Source organism: Montipora capricornis, chromosome 8 (genome assembly GCF_036669925.1).
Source record: "Montipora capricornis isolate CH-2021 chromosome 8, ASM3666992v2, whole genome shotgun sequence".
In the NCBI taxonomy this organism is placed as follows: Eukaryota; Metazoa; Cnidaria; class Anthozoa; order Scleractinia; family Acroporidae; genus Montipora; species Montipora capricornis.
In genome coordinates this window covers 53894203-53909202 of record NC_090890.1, presented here as the reverse complement: position 1 = coordinate 53909202, position 15000 = coordinate 53894203, and the positions used below count along the sequence as shown (strand labels likewise).

The 15000-nt window shown below is 36.5% G+C and overlaps 1 protein-coding gene across 2 annotated transcripts in view; it reads left to right on the top strand.

Annotated features, from left to right (window-relative positions):
• Positions 1-15000, top strand: part of LOC138013569 (uncharacterized) — a 20328-nt gene that overhangs the window by 4124 nt on the left and 1204 nt on the right. Inside the window, exon 2 of one of the 2 annotated variants that reach the window (XM_068860677.1) lies at positions 11612-11785. In XM_068860677.1, the coding sequence (XP_068716778.1) occupies positions 11612-11785 (174 nt within the window). Of the gene's footprint in view, positions 1-11536; positions 11786-15000 lie in introns of both variants that reach the window. The other variant, XM_068860676.1, reaches the window with a different exon arrangement.

Below are 15000 nucleotides of genomic sequence, written 5' to 3'. Positions count from 1 at the left end.
TTGTTCAAAGAGTGAATAGCACTATCCACTGGATAACTGAATATTATTGGATTTAGTAGTGTTTATCCACTGGATAGTGATTTTGAACAACTGAGGCCAGAAATGTAGATGATGTCATCTTTTCAGACTTTTGTTTCTAATAATAATAACGGTAATAATCGCCTTTGTACAAGTATCTTGGTTGGTTCTCACTTATGTATATATATTTATTACCGTAGTTATTCGGTTATAGATATTGATGAAATACCAGGATTTCTCCTTTTACTAAAAAATCATATCTTCACCGTGCGCAGTGAACATATCATTTGTATCTTTCACATGTGAGGATACAGGTGTTGTCATGGTGACCAACACGATTACCCAATAAAATGCAAGCTTTCTCTTCATTTTAAGATACTTTTGCGCTTTAATATAATTTTTCTCTACTACATTAACATTTTTATTGCAAAATTTGACATTACCATGATTTGTTTTTCATAACTTTCATATCTTGTTTCATGTTACACAACATGCATGTTTTAGCGGTTGGTGACCACTTTTTCATCATTTTGAAAATGAATAAAACAAGTTGTTTTAAATCTAGACATTTCATCAATATCTGTATAATAAACAGAACATTGCATGGCCGCTTGTGCTGAAAGTATCTCTCACTCGTTCGCTTCGCTCACTCGTGAGAGATACTTGCAGCATTCGAAGATAAAATTCGTATCCCCGCGTGGCCATGTAATATGCTCTATATATAGATCGGTTTAGAAAGCGCTAAGGAAAATGTGTCTTTTAAATTTTAGAGTTGAAGTTACTCTTTATAGTGAGTAATGTTATGAGACACAAAATTACACCCTTCATGCCCTCGTCATGTTTCTTTCGACTATGAAAACAACATCTAGCTTTGTGAGCAAGAAAGGGCAGAGTCTCAAGTTGCTGCATTACCTCACTGGAGCTCAATGAGATTTTAAGAAAAAATTGACCTTACCCTACAAGAGTAAGAAAAATTGATGCCATGGTTCAGAGGCTTACATTTTGTTTGAACAGGGACTCTCCAGCAATTGAAGAGAGATGCCTTTGTTTGATGATGTCTCTTCAAGGGACATGAGGGACCATGCAATTATGATTATTGAGATGTCATCATTTTTAGTGAAAAAAGCTGAATGCGTGTCTCTAAAATGAGAGAACAAGAAATTAATTTCAAAAAGGGAAATGTCTTTGTTAATTCTTATCTTGAAAGGAGCTTCCTAAATGACTTCATTGGGTAATGACTAATCCATGGACAATTTGTTCGAATGGGTGTCTATTAAACAAAGAGATCTGAAGTACTATTAAGATATGGGTAATAAAGGTTCAACTACTTTCTTTGAGGTACTACTCAATGAAATCTTATGCAAACCTCTGTCAGGGTTCAAGTCATAATGCCAAAGACTCATCAAAATCTGAAAGATCATACATGTTGTTCATTGAAATCCAAAAGGTGCACTTCAAAGGAGTTTTTAATTTTGCAAAGTAAACATACACATTCACAGCAATTTTCAGACTGCAAATGCAGCAAAAAATTAATATGCTTATATATATGAGAAATGATTTTTTAAAAGAAAAGGGATGGTACTTAATACTCTATGCCACATTTTTTCTTCTAGAGACATTCAAATTCCTCAGTTGGAATGCGTGACTTAAGTACCCAGACCAGTTACAGAAACCATAAAAACTACACAGTTTCTGTTTGTTGGAATTCTTTTTTTTGGTGGCTAGAACCTAGTTTTACTGTGTACAAAAGTAAGTCCCGTGACAATAGATTGTACAACTGACACACCAAGTTCAAGTAAATTTTGTGCTGTCATCACTGACAATATAAAATGTTGAATAATTTATTATCTCTGGATCTAGGAAAGACCTTGAATATTGCAAAACTTGGAAAACCACCAGTATTTATGGACAAGTGTATACCACACAAGTCAAGTGAAAAAGAATCAAATAGAAATTCATGCTAAGATTCCTTTCAATGGACACATGTATGAGCTTTGTTGACAAAAAAAAAAAACTTTCAATCAGTCACACCAAAGGCAAAGACATTATTAACCCATTGACTCCCAGGGGTTCCCCATCGACGAGTAAAATCGTCTGGCGTTAGACAGAGTAAAATGCTCTGGCGTTAGACAGAGTAAAATACTAAGTCTGGCTGGTTTCGGCCGGTTTGGATGTCGATGGGTTAAACGATTAATTTTGGCTGGAAAGTGGTGATTCTGGGACAAACACTTTGTCTGGAGGGGAGGGCACCACTGGAATCTGTGGATTAGCTTGGCTGGATTCAGTCAGCTTCAGCAAATCTCTGACCTGAAGGTGACTGCCACCAGGCCTCTCAACAGCTTCCAGCAGCAACCTCGCTTTTGCTCGACGGGCACTTGCCACCTTTCTTGCATTTTTCAAAAATAATTTCCTTCTGCAAAGGAGGTCCCTTTTGGCATCCTCATCGTCACTGTCAGGGCGCACTGCCACAGCCTTACTTTTCACAGGAGAGATCCTCTCTCGCCGTTCAAAAATTTCTTCTGTGCTCAAACCATTCAGTGCCCCCTGCCTGTTTGCCTTGTCCATCTCCTTGTCACGTTTCTCCTGGGAAAATGACAATATAGAAATGATGTATATGACTCGTTTGAAGATTAAGATTCTTATTGTTCTATTTTATTGCTAGGTAATGTTTAATTTTCTTGCTGTAAATACTTTTAAATAAACTCATAAACAGAACAATTTAACTTTATATCCCACAAATTGGGTGCCACAAAGAAAATAACTCTTTCGCCATGTACTTCCTGAAATTGTACAAAGGAACATATTAAGAGATGATTATATTTATCAGAAGATCAGAGCTGGCATGCAGGAATATAATGGTGTCACTTAAAACCGTGAAAAGGCTATAAATATCTCAAAGGAAAGTACAGCAGTATTCAAGCGCGCTTTCGAACGATGCCGATAACAATTACTGTAACCATACACTTTACCCGCATGCAAATAAGACGTTTGAAATAAAGGAACACAGTTTATTTTTTTCGGCGCAAAATTCAGATTAATGTTCCGCCGCTTTAGTAATTCCTTAATTCCTTCCGAGAGATCAGTCATTCATAAAATCCAAATGTATGCACTCTTGTATTTCAATTAAGTTACATATATGCAGGATTCATCCACAGTATGTTGTCACATATACCGGTAAATTATGAAAGAAATTTTTCTTGTCACCTATCAATTATGTTTTGGACTTGTTTTGAATTTTTAAGGTGAGCATTCATGTTGGGAAAGATTTTAATGAATTTTCAAGCATTATATAACAGTTACTGTACATGACTTAGCAATGTGATTGGTCTGATCTTTCATGCGGAATTGGATGGCCTTTAGGTGAATTGCTAAGAGTGTTTAGGTATATAATGCCTGTTTAAATGTTCCAAATTGCAATGATCACCATTGTGTGGCCAATACTTGCATTATTAATTGTTGTCTGGGTACTCTCAGATTGACACAGACTTTGCCTTAAGTTGGCTACGTGGCATATGATGATGATGATGATGATGATGATGATGATGATAATAATAAGAAAAACATTATTATTATTATTATTATTATTATTATTATTATTATTATTATTAACATTATTATCACTATTAGTATTATTGGTAAACTTTAAAACAGCAGCTGCTTTATCTGTTTTACTCCAAAAAAAGGGTAAGATCATGTTTCACTTGGCACTACTTAACAATTAGAGCCGTATCCCGCGAGGGCTACGGGTCAAGGAATGACCTATTGACCCATGGCCCTTGAGGACGAAGGGTCTAATTGTTTTAGTATCACCCAACTAGTTGGACAGAAAGGCAATAAAAATAATAAAGTTAGCAAATCCAAGTTAAAGACACATTTATTTGGGAATAAAACGAAAGAAAGTGTCACGCTTTTCGCTAATCAAAGACTATGAATAATAGTCCTCTAGTAGCTTAGCCAATCAAAGTGCAGGATTTGCAAATGCAGGATTTGCATTAGTCCACTAGTTGGGTGATACTAATAATGTTTGACATTACATTACCACTTAAATGATAGTTGCTTTGCATTGAGGTCAGAAGTGTATAATTTCTATTCATTTGAAAATTGTGTTACTTGTTCATTAGAAATCAACAAGGATAAATAACAAGAATATTTTTTTCATATTGCTGGTTTTCACTCACGTGATCAACAGCCATGTTTTTCAACGAAAACAAAAGGAAGCGTTTGCATAATAATAGAGTTAAATTCCCGGAGGATTTGGTTGGGGCACCAACATGGCCCCTTTTTCTTTGTTTAGGGGCACCAACATGGCGGTCGTGACATCATGTGAAAACCGAGAATTTGCAAACTGTGAATTAAAAGTAGAAAATTAAGATTAATTGTATGAAAGCTACATTGGAGAACAAGACCTTTGAATAATAATTATTAATATTTTTCAAAGGTCCATTACAACTATGAGTTGGACAATCTACATGGTAGCATGTTTGTTTGAATCATAATAAATTGGTCTTTAGAAATAGCAGGTTGCATTACGGACTTGAAATATACCTATTACATCTTGGTGCTTTCAACTTTCTAAAACAATATGTCACTTAATTTAGTGCTCAATGTGGGATTCCACTATTGTTGGTTTTCACTCACGTGATCAACAGCCATGTTTTTCGACGAAACAAAAGAAAACCTTTGCATAATAATAGAGTTAAATTCCCGGAGGATTTGGTCGGGGCTCCAACATGGCCGCCGTTTCTTTGTTTAAGGGCTCCAACATGACGTCCATGACACCATGTGAAAACCGAGAATACTTTAGAATTCTTTACATAGAGCAAGGAAGGAAGTTGTACGTGTGTTTAAAGCAGGGCTTTTAAGAATGACTAAATCATATGAATTAAGGGACTGTGTTTATAATAGTGAGGTACATATTCATCATAGTAAGAATATAGCTTGGTCACTGACGTACAAAAAATCATTATTACTTGACACCAAGTTTTGTTCTGCAAATTTGGTTGCACTAAAACGTGACAACATCTCGTTATTTCATTTGCTTTCATCAGTTTAAGTCAAATCAATTTTAGTGTTACCGGTACCTTTTGTGATGAATAAAGGAAAAAGCAGAGCAAACTTTCTCTGCCCTAAGGCAAGACACCATGCAGTGCCTAATAAGTTTGTATGGCATTTGTGATATGGTTAAGTACTCCTCAAGAGTTGATCAAATATTGCATTAGCAAAGTACATGTAAACAGCCTTCTAGTGCAATTATAGGCCCATTTTTTGGAAGTTAAGGGAACATTGTTCTTGGTGTGAAGGTCTAACATGTTTAGCAGCTTTATTATTCTTAGTAGCAATGTTCGGTATAGCTATTGGTAGTGGTTGCTAATGGCTGCTAGTGGCAGATCCAACAGTAGGGTACTGGAACCCTGTATTGAAAGAAATATTTTACTTTATGATGTACTTAAGGAATTGATCTTGTTCAAGTTCCAGAAATGCCTCCAGAACTAAACAATATGCAGTAATAGAATTATGCCCCCGGTTTGCATGTAACAATGTTAGAAAGATTAATTGAGAAATAAAATTTTTTCATGTACTTTCAATCCACCTGTCTTTAACAAGTTGGTTTTTTAAATAGCCGGTCTCTCTAAAACATCCTGGGATGCATTCCCACAGAAAAAAAGCAGTTATCCCATTCACTGTATCATAGTTGCGATTCCAATAATGATTTTTGCTGCACACAACACGTCACAGTTATGATTCCATACACATATTACATCATATTTATGATTCCAGTGAGGATGTTTCCAACACACATTTCACCATGGTTCTGATTCCAAAAATGGTGTCATTAACACAAACCACATCATGGCTATGATTCCAAACATGATGAAATGTCACGCAACACATCGTTGTGATGATGTGGTTATGATCAGCGTATACAGTTTGCATCATATTATGATTCTATAAATAGTCCAACATACACACACAACATCAGGGTTGTGATTCCACTGATGATTGTATGTGATCAATTTGCATGATGACTATGATTGTGTAATGATTCTCTGTGTCATGTTTACACCATGATGATGATTCATATGGGACGATTGCATCATCATATAAATCATCACCTATGATTCATTAGATTGAATTCCTGTGAATATGAAAAAGAGGTTTGTGATTGTGGGAAAAAAACTATAAGACTTGAAATATTGATTCTGAAGAAAGAAACGTGTATAATATTCAGAACAAATCGATCACACCTTCATGTATTAATCGGACTGTCCCCAAGCTATTAAAGCTCGAGCTCAATTCTCCAGCATTTTAAAAGTGTGGTAGCTATTGCCACATTTCACTCAAGCGCGGTCGAAAAAGTTGCTTTTTCCCTCAGTTTAACGATCTTCAACCATAAGTTTAATCTTTTGCATAAGGACAAACACAAAAACTAGTTTCATCATTAATAAGAATTTCACTCCACATGTACAATCAAACGTAGGCTAAGCTGACTAAGGTCTATTTCCTTTGGCCTAATATAATTCCTTTGGCGTGCAAGGTTAGGAATTTTTTCAGTCATGGGGTCTCACGTTCAATGAAGGCAAGATGTGAAGATGTTGAGATAAAATGCTGCTGACAGCTTTGAAAACTATTAAAGGTGTTCTCAGTAAATAATTCAGAGACAACTGGGAGAGAACAGAATTAAGCCATCTTGTTGAAATTAATTAAAACGAAAAAAAGACAAACAAACAACTGGAATGTAGAAACTATAACAATTATACCTCCTGATGCATCTTCAGTCGAATAAAGCCTGTGACGTTTTTCTCTAGTTACACTGTGCCAGCTCGAATGGAGTCCTCTTGAGTATTGAATGAAGGCTTAAGTTCCTTAATGAAAACCGTTTCATACAGAAGACATGCAATCAAACTTAGTTCGCCATTTCTAAGACTAGAGAAATGACTGCTTAAACTAGAGGTGTCAATACCACCATGGATATTAATAAGATGCTTGCCTATGGCAGAATACTTATGTCCCTGAATGTGTTGATGCGAGTGCCTTGTAGTAAAACCTACATAATCAGCATCATACTGATCACATTTAAAATGATACACAACGAATTGATTGTTAACTAAATCAGGCTTCTTCTCCTTTGGCCGAAGAATCTGTTGAGTAGGTTTACTGCGAAAGACAGGTTGATTGTCGATACCGATGTTAGAGCATAACATCATGCTTCAATTTTATTATATTTTCCAGTTCATTTTTTATTTTCATTGCTTGATAATGACTTAAGTCGAAACGTCGCATTTAAAACCTTCTTTAACCATTTTTTTAAAACTATGTTTAATATTTTATCGTAATGTTTTATAGTGAAGTTATATACAAAATCTCTTCGTTCTTTTCTACAATGTTTTCGTTATTTTTCCGTAGGATACTATTCTAATGTTTTGCTGTCACAACATCCATTTTACCAACCAAATTCGAGGGCAGCAAATGTAAATTGGGGTCTGAGTATAATTTATGGTCCCAACTTGGAAGAGCAAGGAAACGTAATTTAGAGAACGATCTGGGAAAATGAGGCTGTTAACATATCCATTATATCATTACATAACTAGACCTTTAAATTAAGCAACAAGATGCAGAGGACCGTAATGTTGTTTGCGGTCCCCTAAATTGACCAATCGCAGCCCACTGAAGTACTTACTATGTAAAAGATATGATAAAAGTAATTACTCTTCCATTAGCGTTATTAGCACGGAACACTAAAGTTAAAATTGATGGAGAAAATTAGGAGGGTTGTCAAACTGACTGATTTTGTCATATCACGCACGAACAGTGCACACATCAATCATAGTAAAGGAAACTCAAAGCAAGACTTCCTGTATTCATAAGTGATCATCGCTGAGTTCAAATTTTATGCCAACAAAGTATACAGTAGTCTTCAGTTGTTTCTTCGATTTCTGCTATTTGAAATAATGTATCTATGAAAAGGCAGAGAAACGTTCTCTGGATAAGAATATCAAAAGGCACAAGCTTGAGACCGCCTAAACTGCAGCTTTCATCCTGGTGTCGGCCTCTCGATATTTACATTTAAAAATTGGAAATACCATTCATTTCAAGGACTTCCGGTTACACTCTTTTGTGAGTTCAACTTTCAACTTTATTTAACTTTCTTAACTTTCGCAGCTTTTCAGAAGTGTTTAGGAGGGCAGATTTTGGTTCAAGAACGTCATGTTTTGAGATCAGCATTTTTGGCTCATGACTGAATAATTGATTGTTGTAGCACCCTTTACGTGCCATGTTAGTTATGAAATGTGTCCGACTACAATTCCATTCAACTTGCGTAATTTTCTTTTGACAGCGGAAACGTGTTTTAAAACTTTATTCAGTTCTATCGAAGTCTTTTTTTCAGACCACGCAGACCACGCAGCGATTTCCAGGAGAAACCATGGGCTTTAAGAATAAATAACCTTTGCAAGTTGAATTTGGGCAAATATTCCATATAAAATTGAACAAATCCTGCTTTTTTCGTGACCATAAAACCGAAGAAAAGCCACCTTTTTGACAGGCAAATGCAATTTATTGCTTTTATTTCTATGAATATTCTTATCATTTATATTTTGCCTTTTTTTTTTCATCTCAACGTGTTTTTGCAAATACAATTTATTGCCTTCATTTCTATGAATATTCTTTTCATTTATTATTTGCAAAACACATAAGTACTTACATTACTTACAACACAGCTCTCTTACACCACTGACATTGCAATACTTACCCTACTTAGATACTCTACTTTCAGGACAAAAATACACTACTTACAGTACAATACTTATTCTGCTTAGAATACGATGCAGCACTTAACTCTACTTACAATACAATACATGTCATCTTTTATTAAGAAAATAACTTTTTCATCGGTTTCCACTCACTTAACATTTTTTCTGGATGAGGAAAGTCACATGCAATTTTTTCAATATTATAATGAAACTTAAGGTACGCCATCAAAATCGAGGTTACGTCCCTCCATTTTGCATTTATATGTGAAAAACGTGACTACTAAAATAATACAGTTAATCGCATTTTTGCAGGGCATACAGTTTGTATAACCCAACAGAACAGATTCAAGGGAAAGTTCTATTTAAATTTCTATTACCACCCAAATCCAATTTGTGAGGGCGCTCCAGAGGGGAAATATCCGGTCGCAATACCAAACGGGGTGCTCTATGGTTTCAGGTTTACTGTCACAAAAAAACGGTCATCATGATGCTTAATACTCATTTGCATTAACAATGCATTTATGCCAATAGTTCTCTGGAAATCCTATATTGAAAACTCCTTAGCTTACTAGCACTTATATGCATAAGAAAGGGATACTGTAATAGGTAGATCAATCTCCGACCAGAGATGGTAGATGTTTATTCCACTTACAGTGCACCTTAGTTGGCTGTATGGCAACCGATTAACGCAAACTATCATATGTGAAACTCATCACCTTTTTTGTGTTTTGAACAGTTGCTCTATATTTTGAGATTTGACCACAGGTAACCATTTACCAAACTCTCTAATCTTTGACTTCCATGAACTTGGAATTGCGCATATAAATACTCTAAAACTACCTTAGGTATTAATTTGTTGTATAATGTATTTTTTTCCAGATAGTGCTTTTTTCACTTCTTGTTATCCAATTAGCCTTTGATCTTGTAGCTATACCGCGAATTTTATGCTCTCTCAGTTCTTGTAGCTCATTTTGTTTTTGGGCGAATTTCCTTCTTTTTTCTTTTGCAGGGAAATACATTCAGCTTTTGCTAAAGAAAGTTAATTTCTTTTCCCAGAAAATTTCTAGTCATATCTTTCTCTTTTTTCTTCCATTCTGCATAAGAGATAGTAGATAGTTTAACCCCGAATTTGAAGCTTAAGTGTTTCAAACAACAGACTTAACTGATTAGAGTGTAATGTGAATTACTAGCTTTGTACCCCATATAAGCATGTGAGCGTTAGCCCTACTAATGGGAATACATGTTCATTGCCGTGACTTTAACATCTTCAGTTCCCACGGCCTGCTCCCGTCTGACCTTGTAGCTCAGTCGGTAGAGCAGCGGTGATCTAACCCGGAGGTCGTGGGTTCAATTCCCACCCTGGTCAGAGATTTTCTCTGTCCTTGTGTGGGCCTATTTCCATTAGTAGGGCTAACGCTCACATGGTTCATATGGGGTACGAAACTAGCAATTCACATCACACTCTAATCAGTCAGTCAGTTGAAATATAGGTGCTACACGGCCAACGTTTGTAAAAACGTAACCCCTCCTTGTTTCAAACAATAGTTGGTCATTTATGGGAAAAAGTGAGAGACTGTAGATGTTCTAAATCACCATGAAATTTGGAATCATCAAAGTCTCATTGATACAATGCATCTCATTGCAAGTTGTAAGTTAGCACTTATCTTTATATTTTGCCTTTTTTCATCTCAGCCTGTATTGCATCTCATTGCAAATTGTAATATATCAGAATGTAACTAAATTTACAAATTTACTGCCACTTTATGCAAGGTCCCTTTCACACTATTTCATTTTAGTGATCACTTCAAAAGCGTCTGCTACTCTGGTCAATATTCGCACCCTTTATGTATAGCTCCTCTTTTTCTCTTCTTCCCTTTCACGTAGCATTTATTTCTTCATATTACATTACATGAGATTCTTTATAAATATTGCTAATTAAAGAGTCTTGAATTTGGAATCTTTTGGAAGTGTTGAGAACGCACTGAGGTTAATATAATAGCAAAAAACAAAGGTCGTTCGATTCTTGCAAAATCTGTAGTTCTAATCTCCGACATTTTGAACTTACCTAATTCCGGTAAACGAAAATCATTCACCAAGTTAGTAAGACTTTCAAGCAAACAGCATTCTTCAGTTTTTTATACTATACATGCAAGACGAGTGTCGTAGGCAGGTTAGGTGTAATCTTATCTAATTTTTATTTGAATAACTTCTAGTTTTTATTTATTTTGAATGTAATTTTCCTCCTCCTGCTCCTCCTCATGGAAACGGGGAATCGTTACTGCGAAGATAATGATTATTGGATTTCATAGTCCACCATTCACTAGTACGTGCACAATCCCATAATGCAGTAAAAGTTATCTACTCTTGGTTTGGGTTGTGCAAGGAGTGAATTACTCACGTTCAAAACTCACCGACCTCAGAGAGTTGGATCTAGCGAAACGTTACGTCACTTACTCACCAGCTTAAAATTTCAGCGTGTGAATGAATGCAGCTTATTATTTGTTGCCCAATTGTGTTAGATAGTTGGGGATGCTGGATATCTGTACAGCTGATGCGCGTTAAGGCGTGATGAAAGAATACGCCTCAAGGTCCGGAAAGGTTTTACATTTTCAGTAACCGAGGCCACGGTTTGTTGAAATATTTCTAGACGTTAAGTCACGTTTTCGCCAATGCTAAGGGTCCAGTACCCACATCGCTGCTATTACACTTTGATATAGTTTCGCAACGAAGTTACATTTTGACATTGTTCATACTTACCCATTTTTTAGCGGGCGCTCTCAACTCATCGAGTATTCTTGACAACCTCGATGGCAAGTACCTCAACAAGTTGAATTGTTTCTTAGCTCCAGTCCTGCAGAGTCCATCTCGCAGCAGGTTTATGAGGTGTTGGCGCGCTAAGACAGATGGCTGGGCAGCATCCACCTTCCACAGCAACTGTGATGGAAAGGGTCCCACTGTTACTATAATCAAAGTTGGCAGCTTCATATTTGGTGGATACACTGACCAGTCTTGGTCGAGTGAGTATTAGAAGATTAGAATGTTCATACTATTCAAATGGTGACAAGTCAAATAAGGAAATAATCTCTCGCGTTATTACAAGATTCGTAATATTAATATTTACCTCATACAATTCAACAATGTACTTAAATATGTGTAATAAAGAAACCACAACCCAATAAACGCGGCACTAAACAATTTTTTTTACCCGGAGAACATTCTTAGACGGATAAAAATACCACCAAAATATCACCTTGATTTCTCTTTGAACCAGCAGCCACTGTTTCTACTCTTTAAATAAATGTGTCGTTCTGATTCATTTTTGACCTCAAATCTTTGTATAAGTTGAGTTAATTTAACTCTTCTGCAGTCCCAAAAGTGCAATTTTCAAATCATAATAAAATAAATAAGGAGGATGTAAAAGGGCATTGCGAAGAACTTTCGTACCACAAAATCTTGAAGAGTTACTGAGTCGTATCTTGTAGCCACTACTGGAAGCAAAACGGATTTGATTCAAAATCAGAGTAAAAGAACTTAACATGAGGGCAAAAATAGAGAAGAAAGAATGATGTCTCGTTGGCAATCACGCAAATTAAGGCTTTACCCATTGTTTTATAGAACTGCATACAATTGTGTGCGACTATAGAGTACTTTGTAGCGAAAGGGCTTTACGTTTGATTCCAGTGAAAAAGCATAAAGTGAGAAAGCATAATCTTCTTCAGATTAATTATCCAGTGTCAAGTAAAATTCACTGTATGGTATGGGAAGATTGCACTTTGTTACTGATTAGCAGACCATAATAGTCCCTGAACGTCTTTTCTGTTGGTTATTGTCATGTCCCCGTCGGGATTCGCAATCCCTGTAGATGATCAATAATCGCCTTTTTAGTCAACTAATTTATACTTGTTTCGTCGTTGCCACGTCTCCACACATCGATTAAGGGTTTTTCATGGAATGGCTTTTTGCAGATGTCTTAAGATTTCTTATGGCAAAAGGTGGGGATACTGGAACCGGGCGTGATTGACTAGCTTACCGCAGTACCATGGTTTCATGGCCGGCAGTTCATGCATGAAAAACTCAGGTGGCTTGAACGGGATTCCAACCCTGACCGTCTGTGATACCGCTGCAGTGCTCTATAGGCCTCTTTCATAATGGCGGCCAAATAAGATAGAGCGGTTTTCAAATTAGTGTCGTAAAACCAAAACCAAAGTAATTACTTTGGCCAATCAAAAAGGACGGTGACAATCCAGTAAACCAATCAAAACTCGAAGTAATTACACGTAGCCGACTCAAAGTGCGGGAAAATGTGCAGACGCGAGCCATGATTGGTTTTGGTTTCACTTCCGATTAGTTGAAAAAATGGCGCGAGAACTTTGAACCAATCGCAGAGTGAAGTAATGCAAAACCGAAGAAATTCGCTAATTACTTTCTACACTCAATTGAAACCGCTCTAATACCAAATAAGGAAAGTAATGACAATGAAAAAATAAATGATAATATACAGACCTAGTTAAATCTGCTTGAAAAGATATAACGGCTAGTAGAGAAGAGGTTTCCTCACTGCCAGCATTTTCATGAAGCGCTGGTTTTAAATCGCGAATCAACAAGGTTTTCTTAATTTTACAATGTATATCAGACTGTCCAGTGGCTAAAATATCAAAGCGATCCCATTTAATCTTGTGTCCTGTTTGGGTCATATGATCAGCATTAGCAGAAGAATGGCTGTTACTGGTCAGCGCCCTGAAATGTTCCGTTTTCCTGTCTTGTAATCGACGTTTTGTTTTCCCGATATAGTAATCATCACAATCCCAGCAGCTAGCCTCATAAACTACTTTAGACCTAAAGGATCGGCTGAGTAGTTTATATTGCTGAAGAATAAGAGTGATTACTTAATGTCTTATGGCGACAAAAACGCCAGGGGAAAATTTCCAGGCCGGCAAAAGAATGGCACATTTATTTCCAATTCATCATAAAACGTTAAAGAGAAAGGGGCGGGAGGCTGGAAAAGGTCTGGAAAAGGTAGCTAAACGAGTGATGGCTGAAAGTTTTTAAAACTCGAGGAAGGTTGGTTTTAGTCAGCGACTTTGCGTAAATTTAACGGGGTTGGGTTTTTGCAAATGACTTTATTACACTAAGAACTTCTTAGCTCAAAATGAATGCATGTTTTTGAAGTTCTTTTCCCTTAATTGCATGAAAATAAAGCTAATTGTATTGTCTTCCTCGCCCACTTGAATAGTGAGGACCTACGAGGAAACAACCCGATATTATATTTCACAAAAAAACCACACTACAGAAGATGAGCATGACGGCAATGGACATATATCATACAAGACACGAACCAAATATAGAGAACGCCTGCTTGAAACTTCGTTGCCATGTTCCAAAAAGTTGTTTCTTTATACAAATACCTTTCATCGATCGATCCTGGCTTGGGTTCCAGTCCTTCCCCGACAAGTCACGCAAAAACGTGACAGACGAAATTCCCCAAGAGCTTAGCAACATCACATCGATGTTACTCCTTTAGGTCATCGGTGACCCCTAATTTTTGAGACATGAATCACTTACTCTTCTCACATTCTACAAAATATGATAAAATGAAATGTAGCAATGTAACAAGTTATCTTTTTTTACATTTTTCTATCCTTGTGTCCTGAATTCCGGAAGCGGTTATAATGGGTAGCGTTTGCGAAAATGTTCGTTGAGGATTAACTCTACTGTTTACAACACCCCCAGTGGCATACAATTGTTTTAAAAAACCCACTCCTATATTTCTATGCACGGAAACCTTCACTCCAACATATTATTGTTATGACTTTCGACGGATGAGTAGATGAGGCTACAACTCCTTATGGGCGAGTTCGATTGACCCTATTCCGGAATAAGAATACCTGGAGTGATGATTAAAACGGTATGTTTGGCGCGTTTCAAAGCAGCGAGGATAATAAAAATATGTTTAAAATAGCATTTCAGCTGATGTTTGACAATTCTAATGTGAATCTCCGTAAAAACGAAGGATTTCGAACTTATATTCCATGTATTCCTATTCTGGAATACGGTCAGAATCGAACGTACCCTATGTTGACGCATCTATCGAAATTAGGGCAATTTGCCCTTGCCTTTTTCTCCGAAACAAAGGCGGTGACCACCCAATTTTTTTTCATATTTGGAATAAGCAATTTATGACCTAACTTCAGGCGAAAAATGAAAACAAAGTCAATTAATGTGGGAAGATTTT